The sequence below is a fragment of the Phasianus colchicus genome, chromosome Z (genome assembly GCF_987193195.1).
Source record: "Phasianus colchicus chromosome Z, bPhaCol1.hap1.1, whole genome shotgun sequence".
Lineage (NCBI taxonomy): Eukaryota > Metazoa > Chordata > Aves > Galliformes > Phasianidae > Phasianus > Phasianus colchicus.
In genome coordinates, this window is record NC_143476.1 from 14,115,426 (window position 1) to 14,127,847 (window position 12,422).

General features: G+C 52.3%; 1 protein-coding gene across 5 annotated transcripts; it reads left to right on the forward strand.

Moving 5' to 3' along the window:
* Positions 1-2,767: 2,767 nt before the first annotated feature.
* On the forward strand, positions 2,768-10,874 carry LOC149912622 (rho GTPase-activating protein 32-like). Of its 5 annotated transcripts, none has more exons than XM_090131387.1 (18): positions 2,768-3,041; positions 3,142-3,243; positions 3,332-3,466; positions 3,779-3,863; positions 4,844-4,930; positions 5,057-5,351; positions 5,986-6,108; positions 6,290-6,367; positions 6,681-6,762; positions 7,241-7,384; positions 7,661-7,763; positions 7,859-7,991; positions 8,157-8,239; positions 8,600-8,707; positions 9,066-9,211; positions 9,700-9,904; positions 10,082-10,227; positions 10,413-10,874. In XM_090131387.1, exons 6-18 carry the CDS (start codon positions 5,298-5,300, stop codon positions 10,838-10,840), a joined length of 1,833 nt encoding a protein of 610 aa, XP_089987513.1. In that variant the 5' UTR covers positions 2,768-3,041; positions 3,142-3,243; positions 3,332-3,466; positions 3,779-3,863; positions 4,844-4,930; positions 5,057-5,297; the 3' UTR covers positions 10,841-10,874. The 5 variants fall into 5 exon arrangements, with proteins under 5 accessions (XP_089987513.1, XP_089987514.1, XP_089987515.1 ...); XM_090131388.1 differs by having other exon boundaries at positions 5,274-5,351; XM_090131389.1 differs by having other exon boundaries at positions 3,335-3,466.
* Positions 10,875-12,422: the final 1,548 nt, after the last annotated feature.

Sequence of the window (12,422 nt, forward strand, 5' to 3'; positions counted from 1 at the left end):
GGAGCTCTTGACTTGAAAGCTAGAGGGATGCAATAGAAAGAGCTGCAACCTCTGCCAGACATGGCAAAGGTGAGTGGGATGTTGTTTCAGTTGCTGCTGATGTCAGGAAAGACTGTAAGGATGGAAAGGCTGGTGTTTGCCATGGGCAGGGAAACACATCTGGTTTTCATCTTCTCTTTGTGTGCCAGAAAAAGAGGAGAGTGTGCCTGCTACTTGGACCCCTCCTGCCCTCTGCTGCTGAGATGGAGAAATGTTCCAGCTTGTAGAAGGACATCAGGACAAAGATATGTAATGAAAATGTGTCCAGGCTGGCTGTCCTTGTGGGCATCAGCTGCTGGCATCTGCATTGCTGCTGCCATGAGCATGGCAAAGCAGGTAAAAGATTGCTTTTCCTTGTGTGACACAGGAGCTCTTGACTTGAAAGCTAGAGGGATGCAATAGAAAGAGCTGCAACCTCTGCCAGACATGGCAAAGGTGAGTGGGATGTTGTTTCAGTTGCTGCTGATGTCAGGAAAGACTGTAAGGATGGAAAGGCTGGTGTTTGCCATGGGCAGGGAAACACATCTGGTTTTCATCTTCTCTTTGTGTGCCAGAAAAAGAGGAGAGTGTGCCTGCTACTTGGACCCCTCCTGCCGTCTGCTGCTGAGATGGAGAAATGTTCCAGCTTGTAGAAGGACATCAGGACAAAGATATGTAATGAAAATATGTCCAGGCTGGCTGTCCTTGTGGGCATCAGCTGCTGGCATCTGCATTGCTGCTGCCATGAGCATGGCAAAGCAGGTAAAAGATTGCTTTTCCTTGTGTGACACAGGAGCTCTTGACTTGAAAGCTAGAGGGATGCAATAGAAAGAGCTGCAACCTCTGCCAGACATGGCAAAGGTGAGTGGGATGTTGTTTCAGTTGCTGCTGATGTCAGGAGGACTGTAAGGATGGAAAGGCTGGTGTTTGCCATGGGCAGGGAAACACATCTGGTTTTCATTTTCTCTTTCTCTTTGAGTGCCAGATAAACAGGGGAGAGTGTGCCCTCACCTTGGAACTCTCCTGCCCTCTGCTGCTCAGAGGGAGAAATGTCCCAGCTTGTAGAAGGACATCAGGACAAAGATATGTAATGAAAATATGTCCAGGCTGGCTGTCCTTGTGGGCATCAGCTGCTGGCATCTGCATTGCTGCTGCCATGAGCATGGCAAAGCAGGTAAAAGATTGCTTTTCCTTGTGTGACACAGGAGCTCTTGACTTGAAAGCTAGAGGGATGCAATAGAAAGAGCTGCAACCTCTGCCAGACATGGCAAAGGTGAGTGGGATGCTGTTTCAGTTGCTGCTGATGTCAGGAAGGACTGTAAGGATGGAAAGGCTGGTGTTTGCAATGGGCAGGGAAACACATCTGGTTTTCATCTTCTCTTTCTCTTTTTGTACCAGAAAAAAAGGAGAGTGTGCCCTCACCATGTACCACTCCTACCCGCTTCCTGAGATGGAGAAATGTTCCAGCTTGTAGAAGGACATCAGGACAAAGATATGTAATGAAAATAAGTCCAGGCTGGCTGTCCCTGTAGGCATCAGCTGCTGGCATCTGCATTGCTGCTGCCATGAGCATGGGATAGCAGGTAAAAGATTGCTTTTCCTTGTGTGACACAGGAGCTCTTGACTTGAAAGCTAGAGGGATGCAATAGAAAGAGCTGCAACCTCTGCCAGACATGGCAAAGGTGAGTGGGATGCTGTTTCAATTAGTGCTGATGTCAGGAAGGACTGTAAGGATGGTAAGGCTGTTGAGACAGGGGTGTTGATGTTAGGTTGGATGTGAGGAGGAAGTTTTTCAGCCAGAGGGTGGTGAGGCACTGGAACAGGCTGCCCAAGGAGGCTGTGGATGCCCCATCCCTGCAGGCATCCAAGGCCAGGCTGGATGTGGCTCTGGGCAGCCTGGGCTGCTGGTTGGCAGGTTAGAAAGCCCACAGGACTTTATTGCAGCCCTGGGTGCAGGGGGATCACTGCTCCTAGCATGCACACAGAAGAGCTGGAGCACACAGGTGATGTACATTCCACTTGTGAGCATTCCTGCACTTCCAGAGAGCGTGCGCCTGTTCCAATCACTGCTGCACAGATTACAAACTGATTACAGAGGAGCTGTTTTGGTATGGGGTTCTTGCCAACGGTCTGCAGTGGCTGTGTGATTCCTCGGGGAGTTGCTCTCCAGCCCATAGGTCATGTCCTAAGTCGACCAGATCCTGTTTGTGTCCAGAAATGGCTGACAACAGATCAGCTGCTGGTCAAGTTTCTAACATCACACTGGCCTTGCTCCAGTGTCTGTGTCATCAGCCCCAGCACATACGGTGCACCTCTTCAAGGCTTTGGAACACTGAGACTCTGCACTTGGGTTCCAGACATCCTGCTGCACCAAGAGGTTATTCTAGCTTTGGTATCTTGCAACTTTGTCTATAACTACATCACTGTAATCATAAATGTCTAGGAGCATGGAGGTGGAGAAATAAATCTTCCTGTAATTCTCTGTACTGTACCCCCGTGGTTGTCAATACCTAATGCAATTGATAAATTGAAAGCTGTCCCTAACAAAAAAACATCTGCATTTGTTATTGAAATCACACTGAGGATCAATAAATCCAAATGCTTCTAGCATAACCACGATTACAGGCAGTGTTTAGACAAGCTCTTACAGGAAAACCATGAACACAAGGCTAGAGAGAGACTAAGTGATGCACTCTGCAGGAATACCCATGGAAGTCTTCACAGTGCAGGAGTCTGATCTGATTACAGATGCTGTGCTTTAAGTACCCCTTATCATATCTTTTTTTTCACTGTTGTGCAGGGGTTGGACTCAGTGATCTCTGGAGGCTGGAGATGCTGTTTGCTAATGGCAGATGGAGGATGGAGAGAGGAAAAGCAAGTGAAAGGCATGCTGTGCATAGCCACGACATGGCATCTGCACCATTTTCCCCTGCACCAAGGAGGAGCAGCTCACAAGCTTGGCCTGGGCCAGGGAAGGGAGCAGACAAACATCTGGACCGACCCCAAACGAGCTGGTTCTGCAGGTTGAGTGTCTTCTGCTGCTTGTCTCACATCCTGCTGCTCAGCGGTAGATTTGTTCCTGCTCAGTGCTAACAGGAAACTCACACAGCATTTCTGTTTCAGCTGTGCCAACGCTTTGATCCCTTGCTGCTTGGATGGGGCGTTTGAAGAAGGATGCCTGTGCTGATGTCCAGCCAGGCTTTGGGGATGAGTCTCCACACCAGGGTCCGTCTGACAGGACTGAGGGCTGGGGATCCAGCCAGGTCGAGTCCAGCGTGCTTTGCTCTTGTTCTTAGTGCTTGTTTTTGCTCAGGAGGGCAGGAGGTGAACCTCGTGAACCAATGCCTGCAGACGGGGTTTGCAGAGAAAGAAGTCCTGCAGGACTTGTGTGACAGCCACGGAGCTGCAGCGAGGCTGCATCAGTGTAAAACACCAGAGATCCACGGAGGTGTGAAGGGGAGCTGCGGGCTGCAGTGACGCAGGAAGGGATGTGCATGCTCGGGGTTTGGTTGTTGTGTGTGTGTTAAGTGACTGTGATACCACTGCTGGGTCAGTGTGAGTGTACGGAACAAGTGTGACAGCCTTTTTGATGGAGCCCTGTGAAAGGAGTCCTATGGATTTGAGATCCAACTATCAGCCCATGGGCATCATCCAGGAGTTGGGGTAGGGGATGAGGCAAGGGAAGTTGGGCTGAGAAAGGGATAAAGCAGTCTGGCAGTAGTTCTGTGTTTCTCCCATCTCCTGCTTTATTTCCTTCCAGGTGAAATAGATGGGTGCTGCAACATGCCCTTGAATGTAACAAAAGCCACTCTAGTGTGGATTTGACATGGGCCCAGCACTGCAAGGTACGCTGCTGGGAGGAAGCGTCCATCTGGCTGAGGGCAGGAAGGCCCTCCAGAGGGATGCACTGAGGCCAGTTGTGCGAGGCTCAACAAGAGCAAGCGCCAGGTCCTGCGCTTTGGTCATGACGACCCCGTGCCAGCTTCTCCAGGATTTGGCTGGGGTAGAATTCCAAGCAGCCCCTGATTCCAGAACGTTGGGCTGGGCTGTTGGAATCTTCTGCCCTTGGGACTGGTCTTGCCTCCCCACCCTGTGCGTCGTGGTGGAGCAGCCTGGTGGCCCTCAGTGATGTCATAAGGGCTAGAATGAGGGGAGGAGCAGTGCGTGCTGCGTCCCTTCATTGGAGCGCTGGAGCTCTGACTGAGCAGCTCGCTTGTTGCACTTGTGCACCGACTGCGTCCCTTTGTCTTCACACCGTCCTGTGCAGCACCTTGTAGGTAAGCTGAGACAGTGTGGGAGAGACGGGGGGACAGTGAGTGCTGAGAACTGCTGGCTGGCGGAGCTCATAGGATCACATTATCTCCATCAGCAGAGGGGTGGCCATGAGGGACAGGGAGGTGATCGTCCCCCCCTGCTCTGCTCTTGTGAGGCCCCATCTGCAGTACAGTGTCCAGAAAGACAGGGAGCTGTGTGAGAGGGTCCAGAGGCGAGCCACAGAGATGATCAGGGGACAGGAGCACCTCCCCTGCAAAGACAGGCTGAGGGAGCTGGGCTTGTTCAGCCTGTAGAAATGAAAGCTGTGGGGTGACCTCATGGCAGCCTTCAGTACCTAAAGGGAGCCTAAAAAGAGGAGGGGAATCAACTCTTTGAAAGGGTAGATAACAGCAGGACAAGGGGAAATGGTTTCAAGTTGAAAACTTAAGTTTTTAAGTTGAGGGAGGGCAGATTTTGGATTTTCCCTCATAATCTTTGCTAAACCCTGGAAGCAAACTGACCTGCTCTTTCTCTCTCCTCTCTCCACCCTCTGCCTGCTTCCCTGCTGCAGCTTTTGCTCGTGGAAGATCAGAGCAAAGTGACAAGGAACGGCTGCGGATTCGTGAGATTTCTCTCCCTCGTTCTGATCTCTTGCCAGGTACCTGCCATGGTTTGTCCCCCCACATGCTTTAGCAGCCCGTGACGCCCCGTGTTTAGTAACACAGCCTCATCCAGCTTTGATGGGACGCTGGTCACGTGTGGGTTTTCTCCACGTGCTCTGCAGCTCAGCCCTCAGAAGGATGCTGTCTGTGGTGCTGTGACCAGCTGGTCTACAGGAAACCAATCCCTTAGGCAAAGAGTCCCAGCCCCAGCTTGTGCAGAGCTGCACAGCATCACCAGGGACACCAGCAGGCGTGCTTGGGCTGTGTGAGTGTGCCCGACAGCTGTAGGGAGCACAGCAGAGATGTGAACAGAGAAAATAAAAGTGTGTTTCTTTTCAGTTCCAGCTTGTCACACCTACGCTGATGGCTGTGGCGTGCAGCGAGATCAGCTGTGGGCCTGACCTGGCATGGACAGAGGTAGAGTATGAAGCTCTGATTGGTCTTTGTTCCCTGACTGCAGCCAGCAGAGTGAGCCGCAGATGTGCTCTCCTGCTTTCCAAGAGAGCTCCTCTGTGGCAAGACAGCAGTGCAAGTGTGGCAAGTTTATAAAAGTACCAGAGCCATCTCGGCTGTGGTGTTTGTCCTCTACTGACTTTTCCCTTGAAATGGCTGCAGAAACAACAATCATTCTCTGCTCTGTTTGGCCTCGCTGTTGGTTGGACTGCTCAAGAGAGCTGCTTGGTGCTTGCAATGGCACTGTTTGCACCTTGTAACTGCAGCCGTAGCTTTGGTTTCCCTCTTCACGGTCTCCTAGCATCTTAAACAGTCAGCCTTCCTGCACAAAGAGCGCAGGAAAGGTGGGGGCAAAATGGACAAGGCCACCTGTCTGCGTCAGTGCCATTGCTGATTAGTCTGGGTGGGGAGAGATGCATCTTTGCTGGCGTGTGCCTGCTGCACACCAGGGAGAGAAACAGCCGTTATTAGACTTGCAGTTCCTTCTGAAGTGCCCATGATAAGGACCAAGTGCATTTCCTGCAGCTTTCTCTGCAGATGTGCTCCTCACCTTGAAGTCCTCCCAGCTCCTCACCGTGGCCTGTGCTCTCTGTTTCAGGCTGAGAACAAGGGGAAGCCCCTGCTGGACCATGAGGTGGCACCTGTGAATGTTCCAGCTATTGCTGCTGCCCATGCTATTAAGAGATACGTTGCCCAGGCAGCGGATGAACTCTCCTTTGAGGTAAGCAGTTCAAGGCGTTCCTTGTTGCTCAATTTTACAATGGCAAATGCCTTCAGAGCTGCACTGGTGCAAGTGCTCTCATGCTCGGCGATGTTTGGCAGTGCAGAAGAATGCAGTCATTTGAGCTGTGCTTTCCTCCCAGCCGTGCTGAAGCTGGGATTGACGTTGCAATCTCTGGCAGGTGGGAGACATCGTGTGTGTCATCGACATGCCACCAAAGGAGCTGACCCCCTGGTGGAGAGGCAAGCTTGGCTTCCAGGTAGGCACAAGCTTCAGACTGGAGAGTGCAACTTCAGTAAAGGCAGGAATCTCAGCTTAGAGCTGCTCTGCCTGGACAGGATGGGTAATGGACATAAACAGTTTCCCTCTGTCGGTGTCAGAGGACCTTGCCTTTGGCTGCAAATGTTGAAAAATTATTACCTTTATGCTGTGAACTATGGCCATTTTCTGCTGGATAGTCTTAGAAAGCATCAGGCAAGCACGTTCCGAGGGAAATGTTATGTGGCTTTAGGTTTAACAGTTCAGATCTGAGAAGTGCTGCATGCAATAGTTGGCCTCTCTTCTTGTTACAGGTTGGATTTTTCCCAGGGGAGTGTGTGGAACTCATTAATAAGAACATTCCTGAGGCACTCATCAATTCTGTGCCAAAGCCAGGTAGGGATGTTACATTTGATGGTGTGGGGAAGCAAAATGAAGTCTTTTTTGGGGTGGTTCCATGTTTAATACCTCCTTTATCCATGCCACACTGTCCTCTGGGTTGATGATTCTTCATGCACACCATGGGGCAGAGATTTGGCCCAATCCTCCTGTGTTTATTATTGGACTTGGGGAATGTATAGAATCTTCATAGAATGGCTTGGGATGGAAGGGACCTCAGGGATCATCATGCTCCAACCCTCCCGCCTCAGGATGGTCTCCCAGCCCCCACATTTAATGTCAGATTAGACCAGGCTGCCCAGGGCCCCATCCCACCTGGCCTTGGGCTCCTCCAGAGATGGGGAAAATCCCTTTTTGTATGTACTGGTTGGTAATGTTCTTCCCGTTCTGACGTGCTCTGTAGAATGTGCTGTGCTCGGCCTCGTCCAACGGAGCCAGACCTGAAATGACCTGGTTTCTTCCTTTTGTTGTGCAGTGCCCAAGAAACGCAGCAAGATCCTCACCTTCCTTCGTTCCTTGGTGAAGGCCCGCCCAAAGAAACCGACCGAGCGGGAGGTGGAGAAGGAAAGGGTTTTTGGCGGTGACCTGGGAGAGCATCTTCTCCACTCCGGTCGTGATGGTAAGGAGCTGCCCATTCCTGAGATCTTCCTCTGCTGGGCATCTAAAGAAGATGAAAGGGAGCTCATATCTAGCAGGGGGCAGGCTGATAGCAGTGGAGACACGCGTAATGGGAGTTGATGGCTGAAGGATAAAGTGAGGCGGATGCTCCTAAGAGACAAGCACATCTGTATTTGCTTCAGCCAAGCCTGGCTGGGCTTAGTGGATGGGATGTGAAGCACAGCCTGCAGCACGACTGAATCAGGAGCTCCACTGACGGCTGGCACGTGTTCTTCAGTCCCCCAGGTCCTCCAGAGCTGCGCTGAGTTCATTGAGCAGCACGGCGTGGTGCAGGGGATATACCGCCTGTCCGGCGTCGCGTCCAACATCCAGAGACTGCGGTAAGAGTGCTGCGACTGACACAGCCTGAGTGCATCTGGTGTGGCTTTGGGCTTGCCTTCCTCTCGCTCAACCGGGTTTGCGTCCCTCTCTCCAGGCAGGAATTTGAGTCGGAGCAGATTCCTGAGCTCACCGTCCGGGACATTCACAGCGTGAGCTCCCTCTGCAAGATGTACTTCAGGGAGCTCCCGAACCCTCTGCTCACCCACCAGCTGTACGGCAAGTTCTCGGTAAGCACAAGGCCACGTCTTTCATTTCCCTCTTCCTGGGCCTCTTGGCAGATGGCTGCAGCAGTGCCCCAGCTCGGAGGCCCTTTTGCTGTCAGCCCCACGAGGTTTACTCGCAGTGGTGTACTAGCCTGATTGGTGTCTCGCTCCCTTTCTGCACTACTCCAGGATGCTGTTGGTGCCGCTACAGAGGAGGAGCGGCTGCTCAGAATGCAGGACGTCATCCAGCAGCTGCCCGCTCCTCACTACAGGTCAGTGCTGCCCTCAGCCTGCTGAGCTCAGCCCTGCTGCATTGCAGAGGGCAACGATGCGGTTCCAGGCTCTGTCTCACGCCGGCAACACGATGCCTGTGTATGCTGAAGGGTTGAAGGCTCCATGGGCTTACTTTATGGGGTCAGTTCCTGGGCACGGGGGCACGCTTGGTGCAGCTGATGGCTGCGGCTGTGCTGTGCTGGGGCTTGGTGCTGCAGCGTGGCACTCAGTCAGGTTGGATCTACTTCATCTTCGGTGACAGTAGCAATCACAAGAAGTAGCATGAATGGAGGTTTGCTTTCTGAATTGCAGCACGGCATGCTCGTTGGTGCTGAACGTTTGCCTCTCTTGTTTTCCAGGACACTGGAGTACCTGATGAGACACTTGGCGTGTCTGGCTGGGAGCTCCACCATTACAAATATGCATGCCAAGAACCTAGCCATTGTGTGGGCTCCAAACCTCTTAAGGTAAACTTCTGGTTCTGTTTCAACACAACGCTTCATCTGTTCTCCACTAAAAAAGAACAGTCCTCCCTTTTTCTCCATCAAATGTGCTCTTCTCCTGTAAAATCTGTGGCTGACAGAAGAGCAGGAGCCTGGGCTGTTCTCCAACCCCACGGGCACAATGTCTAGGTGACAATTTCTGCAGTCTTGTTGAGATGGGACTGACGTGTCCTTGATCATCCAGGAGAATTTCTGCAGTGGCATCACTGATTGCCCACTGCGGAAGTCTCCAGAGCCTCAGCTGACAGCTTTTGGCTGCAACAATTCAGACTCGGGGAAACGGTCTTGGAGAAATGACTTCTAAAATCTGCCTTTTCTACAGATCACAGCAGAACGAGTCTGCCTGCGCCAGCGGAAGAGCTGCCTGCATGGAGCTGCAGACGGAGTCGGATGTGGTGGAATTCATCATCAACCACACCGACGTCCTCTTCGGCTCCAAATCCAGAGCAGACATCGCAGATGCAGCAGGTGAGTGTCTTCCTCCATTAGCTTGATCTTGACCTGACACCTTGACCAAATGCAGGCCTTCTCCAGGACCTTTGAGATTCTCTTTTACCATCAAGGGGACAGCAGACCTCTGGGCTTTCATTAGGGTGTGGCATCCTGTTGCTGGATGCTGAGAATGTCCAAGCCCAAACTTCACAAGGAGGAAACCATCATTATTATGGTTTGCATGCAGGAGAAGCTTGATGCAAGTGTGGCAGCAAAGCTTTCTCAGTTCCCTGCCCCCATTTCCTTGGGTTTTTCCTTGCCTATTTTGATACAGTAAGCTGCTGTTAATGATGACCGTGTCCTTCGCCATAAGCACACCTCTGCCCACATGGTTATTTTGGGCTCCTCTTCTTCCAGTGGCTGGGATAAGCAAGCCTGAGAAAAATACAGCACCTCCCCCAGAACTGTGGTGGCTGTGCTGCTGCTTTCTGATCCTCGCTCTTACCTGTGGTTTTCCCTGACAGGGCACAATTCTCTCCCAGGGCCCAAGTCTGTGGGGGTCTCTTCTGCTGCCACAAAGCTGCTCAGCCTGGAGGAGGCACAGGCACAGAGGCGAGGCCACAGCACCTCTTCTGTGGTAACAGAGAGCAGCAGGGACATTGAAGTGGAAGAAAGCCCTGCAGCTGGGCAGGGCAAATTCCACACCGTCATCAACTTTCCATCTGACAGGTAAAGAGGACTTTCTTTTCCAGCACCTAGCATCATTGTTTGGGTGGGTTTTTCTGTTGTTTTCTGCAGAAACCAGGCAGTGCTAGGAACAAGCAACTGCTGCCAAGAGCTCAGTGCTGCTCTTCTCTCACCCTGCACCACGCACGACTCACAGCATTGGCTGTTTTCTCTCTGCAGGCAAAATCCACCCAGCAAGACTGAGGAATCACCAGCTAGCAGTTGGTGTTGCTGCTTCAGCCTCAGAAAGCCATCCTCTGGCAGCAAACGCCAACTGCAGCGCAATGCCAGGCAGCCCTCAGAAACAGCAGTGGTAGTCCTGGCAGGTAAGGGTGCAAATGCAGCTTCCAAATCCCTGCTTTTCAGGAACATAGAATTCAAGTTTGCTCTGCACTTGTATCTCCTTCTGCCATTCCAGCCCCTGCCTAACGTCTTCAGTACACCTCTGATCAACCACTGTCATAATTCAGCTTGTGAAAGTTTGACACTAACCCCTGTGTATCCTTTCTAGGTGAATCGAGCCCTTGCCAACCCACAAGATCCAGGGCAAGTAGCGAGGAAGCTCTGTGTGCTTCCATCAGTGGAGAGCTCTTAGGAAGCACAAATTGCTGCAGTTCCAACAGCAGCCTTCCACATGAAAACAGTGATGGAGAGAAGGAGCTCATCGAAGTCCATGCCCTCATTACACCTGGCTCTGCTGAAGTTGCTGACCTGGGCCTGCAAGACACCACAGTCGCCAGCCTGGATTGTAACCAGGAGTCCATGCAGTGCAGCCCATCCCAAGCACAGTGTGAGTGCCCCGACAGCAGCACCTCCATGCAGGAGCAGGTCAGCATCAGTGAGGATGAGCAGAGCCTCTTGCAGGGGGACTTTCAATCAGGCCTCCAGTCTCAGGCACAGGACAGCAGCACTGAGAGCTCTGAGCCACTCTCTCCATGACAAGACAGGATGAGTCCCATCTTCACCGTGGACCTCTCACACCCTCCTGTCCTTTATTTAATAATAAAAGCACACTTGTGCTCAACCAACGCCTTGACTGCCTCCAGAGTCTTCATTCACACGGACTGGGATGAATGCAGCACACAGCAAGGCACCCCAGCTTGCAATGCTGTGGCTGTGGGGTGCGTGCAGCACAGCTCCGGGTTTGTTCCTGTTTTGTCTGGCTTTGGGATGTCTGCAGGGGGAGCTCTGCTACCATTTGGCATGGTAGCAAATAATCTCTCGCATCCTGGATGCTGCTCATGATACTCCCAAGCTTCCTGGCTGTGGCTTTGTGATGCTTTTCAGGGCTTTCTGATGCATTTCCATGCCTTGGCTGTTCTTTAACACCTCTCTCCTCCCATCATGTCCTTTCCTGGCTCCCACCTACGAGCTGGCCGTGCAGATCATCTCCAGACCTGTCATCAGCACACTGCGGCAGGAGAAGCTCCCCCTGGCCAACGTCAGGCAGTACTGCTTGGTCTGCAGCTCAGTGGCCATTTCCCTTTTAGGCGGCTCCTGCAGAAGAATCGAGCAGCAGAACCTTTTGCTCACCCTGCAGCACACAAGTGATACAAAAGCAGAAACAACCTGGGAATCTCTGGGTCTGCAAGACTTCACAGACACTCACCGACTGTGTCTGATGGTTCCCTCCCATCCTTGATTTCCGTCTCCCCTTCTCCACATCGGATCCCACTGCTGAGCCATGATCAAGCTGCCCAGTGTGGCAGAGCATCGTGCAGAACCGTGCTGGCACCTCCTCCCCTTCCTCTCCTGCAACCTCACCCGCTTCTCTGACAGACCTGCTGATCCCACGCGTCCCATCGGGATGCTCTGGCACAGGATGTGCCCCTAACCCAAAGCTCCTTCCCACCCTCCCAAGAAAAAGTAAACAGGTTTTCTGCCTCCTCTGCTTGATTTCATGTGGCAGGGATGGAGAGCTCTTCAGCCCTGAGCAAGTTTTTTTCTGAGAAAGTGACCAGCTCTTTTCCATCCCTTTGCCCCTACAAACAGTTGTCCAGAGGATCTCGTCCAAGAATTCCTGGAACAGCCTGCAGCTGGCTCTCCTGAAGTTCAGGCTCCTGCCTTTGCTTCCTGCCAGGCCCGCATTCCTTGAGATCACCAACTCAAGGAGGGCATGGTCACTGCAGCCCTGACCGCCTCCTGTCGTAACCCCTGGTGTGCACCATGTCCAGCAATGCTTCCCTTCTGCTTGCTGTGCCCAATGCCTGCACCACAGAGTGATTCTCACTGCACTCCAGGAGTCTGTCAGATTGCTTGCAGCCAGCCATGCTGATTTCCCAGACTGACTGGAATCCCCCATCAGCATGAGAGTCAGTGAGTGCGATGCTTCTGCTGGCTGCAGTAAGCAGCTCCCACCAACAGGCTCTCTTTCCAGGCGGCTGTAGCAGACCCTCACCTCCAGAAGCCCTGCACTGCTGCACTTCCTAATTTTACCCACAAGTTCACAACCTGCTCATGGCTCTTCTTAGTTCTTTGCACTCAACTTCTCATCATAGAAGGCAAATCCCTTGCCTTCCAG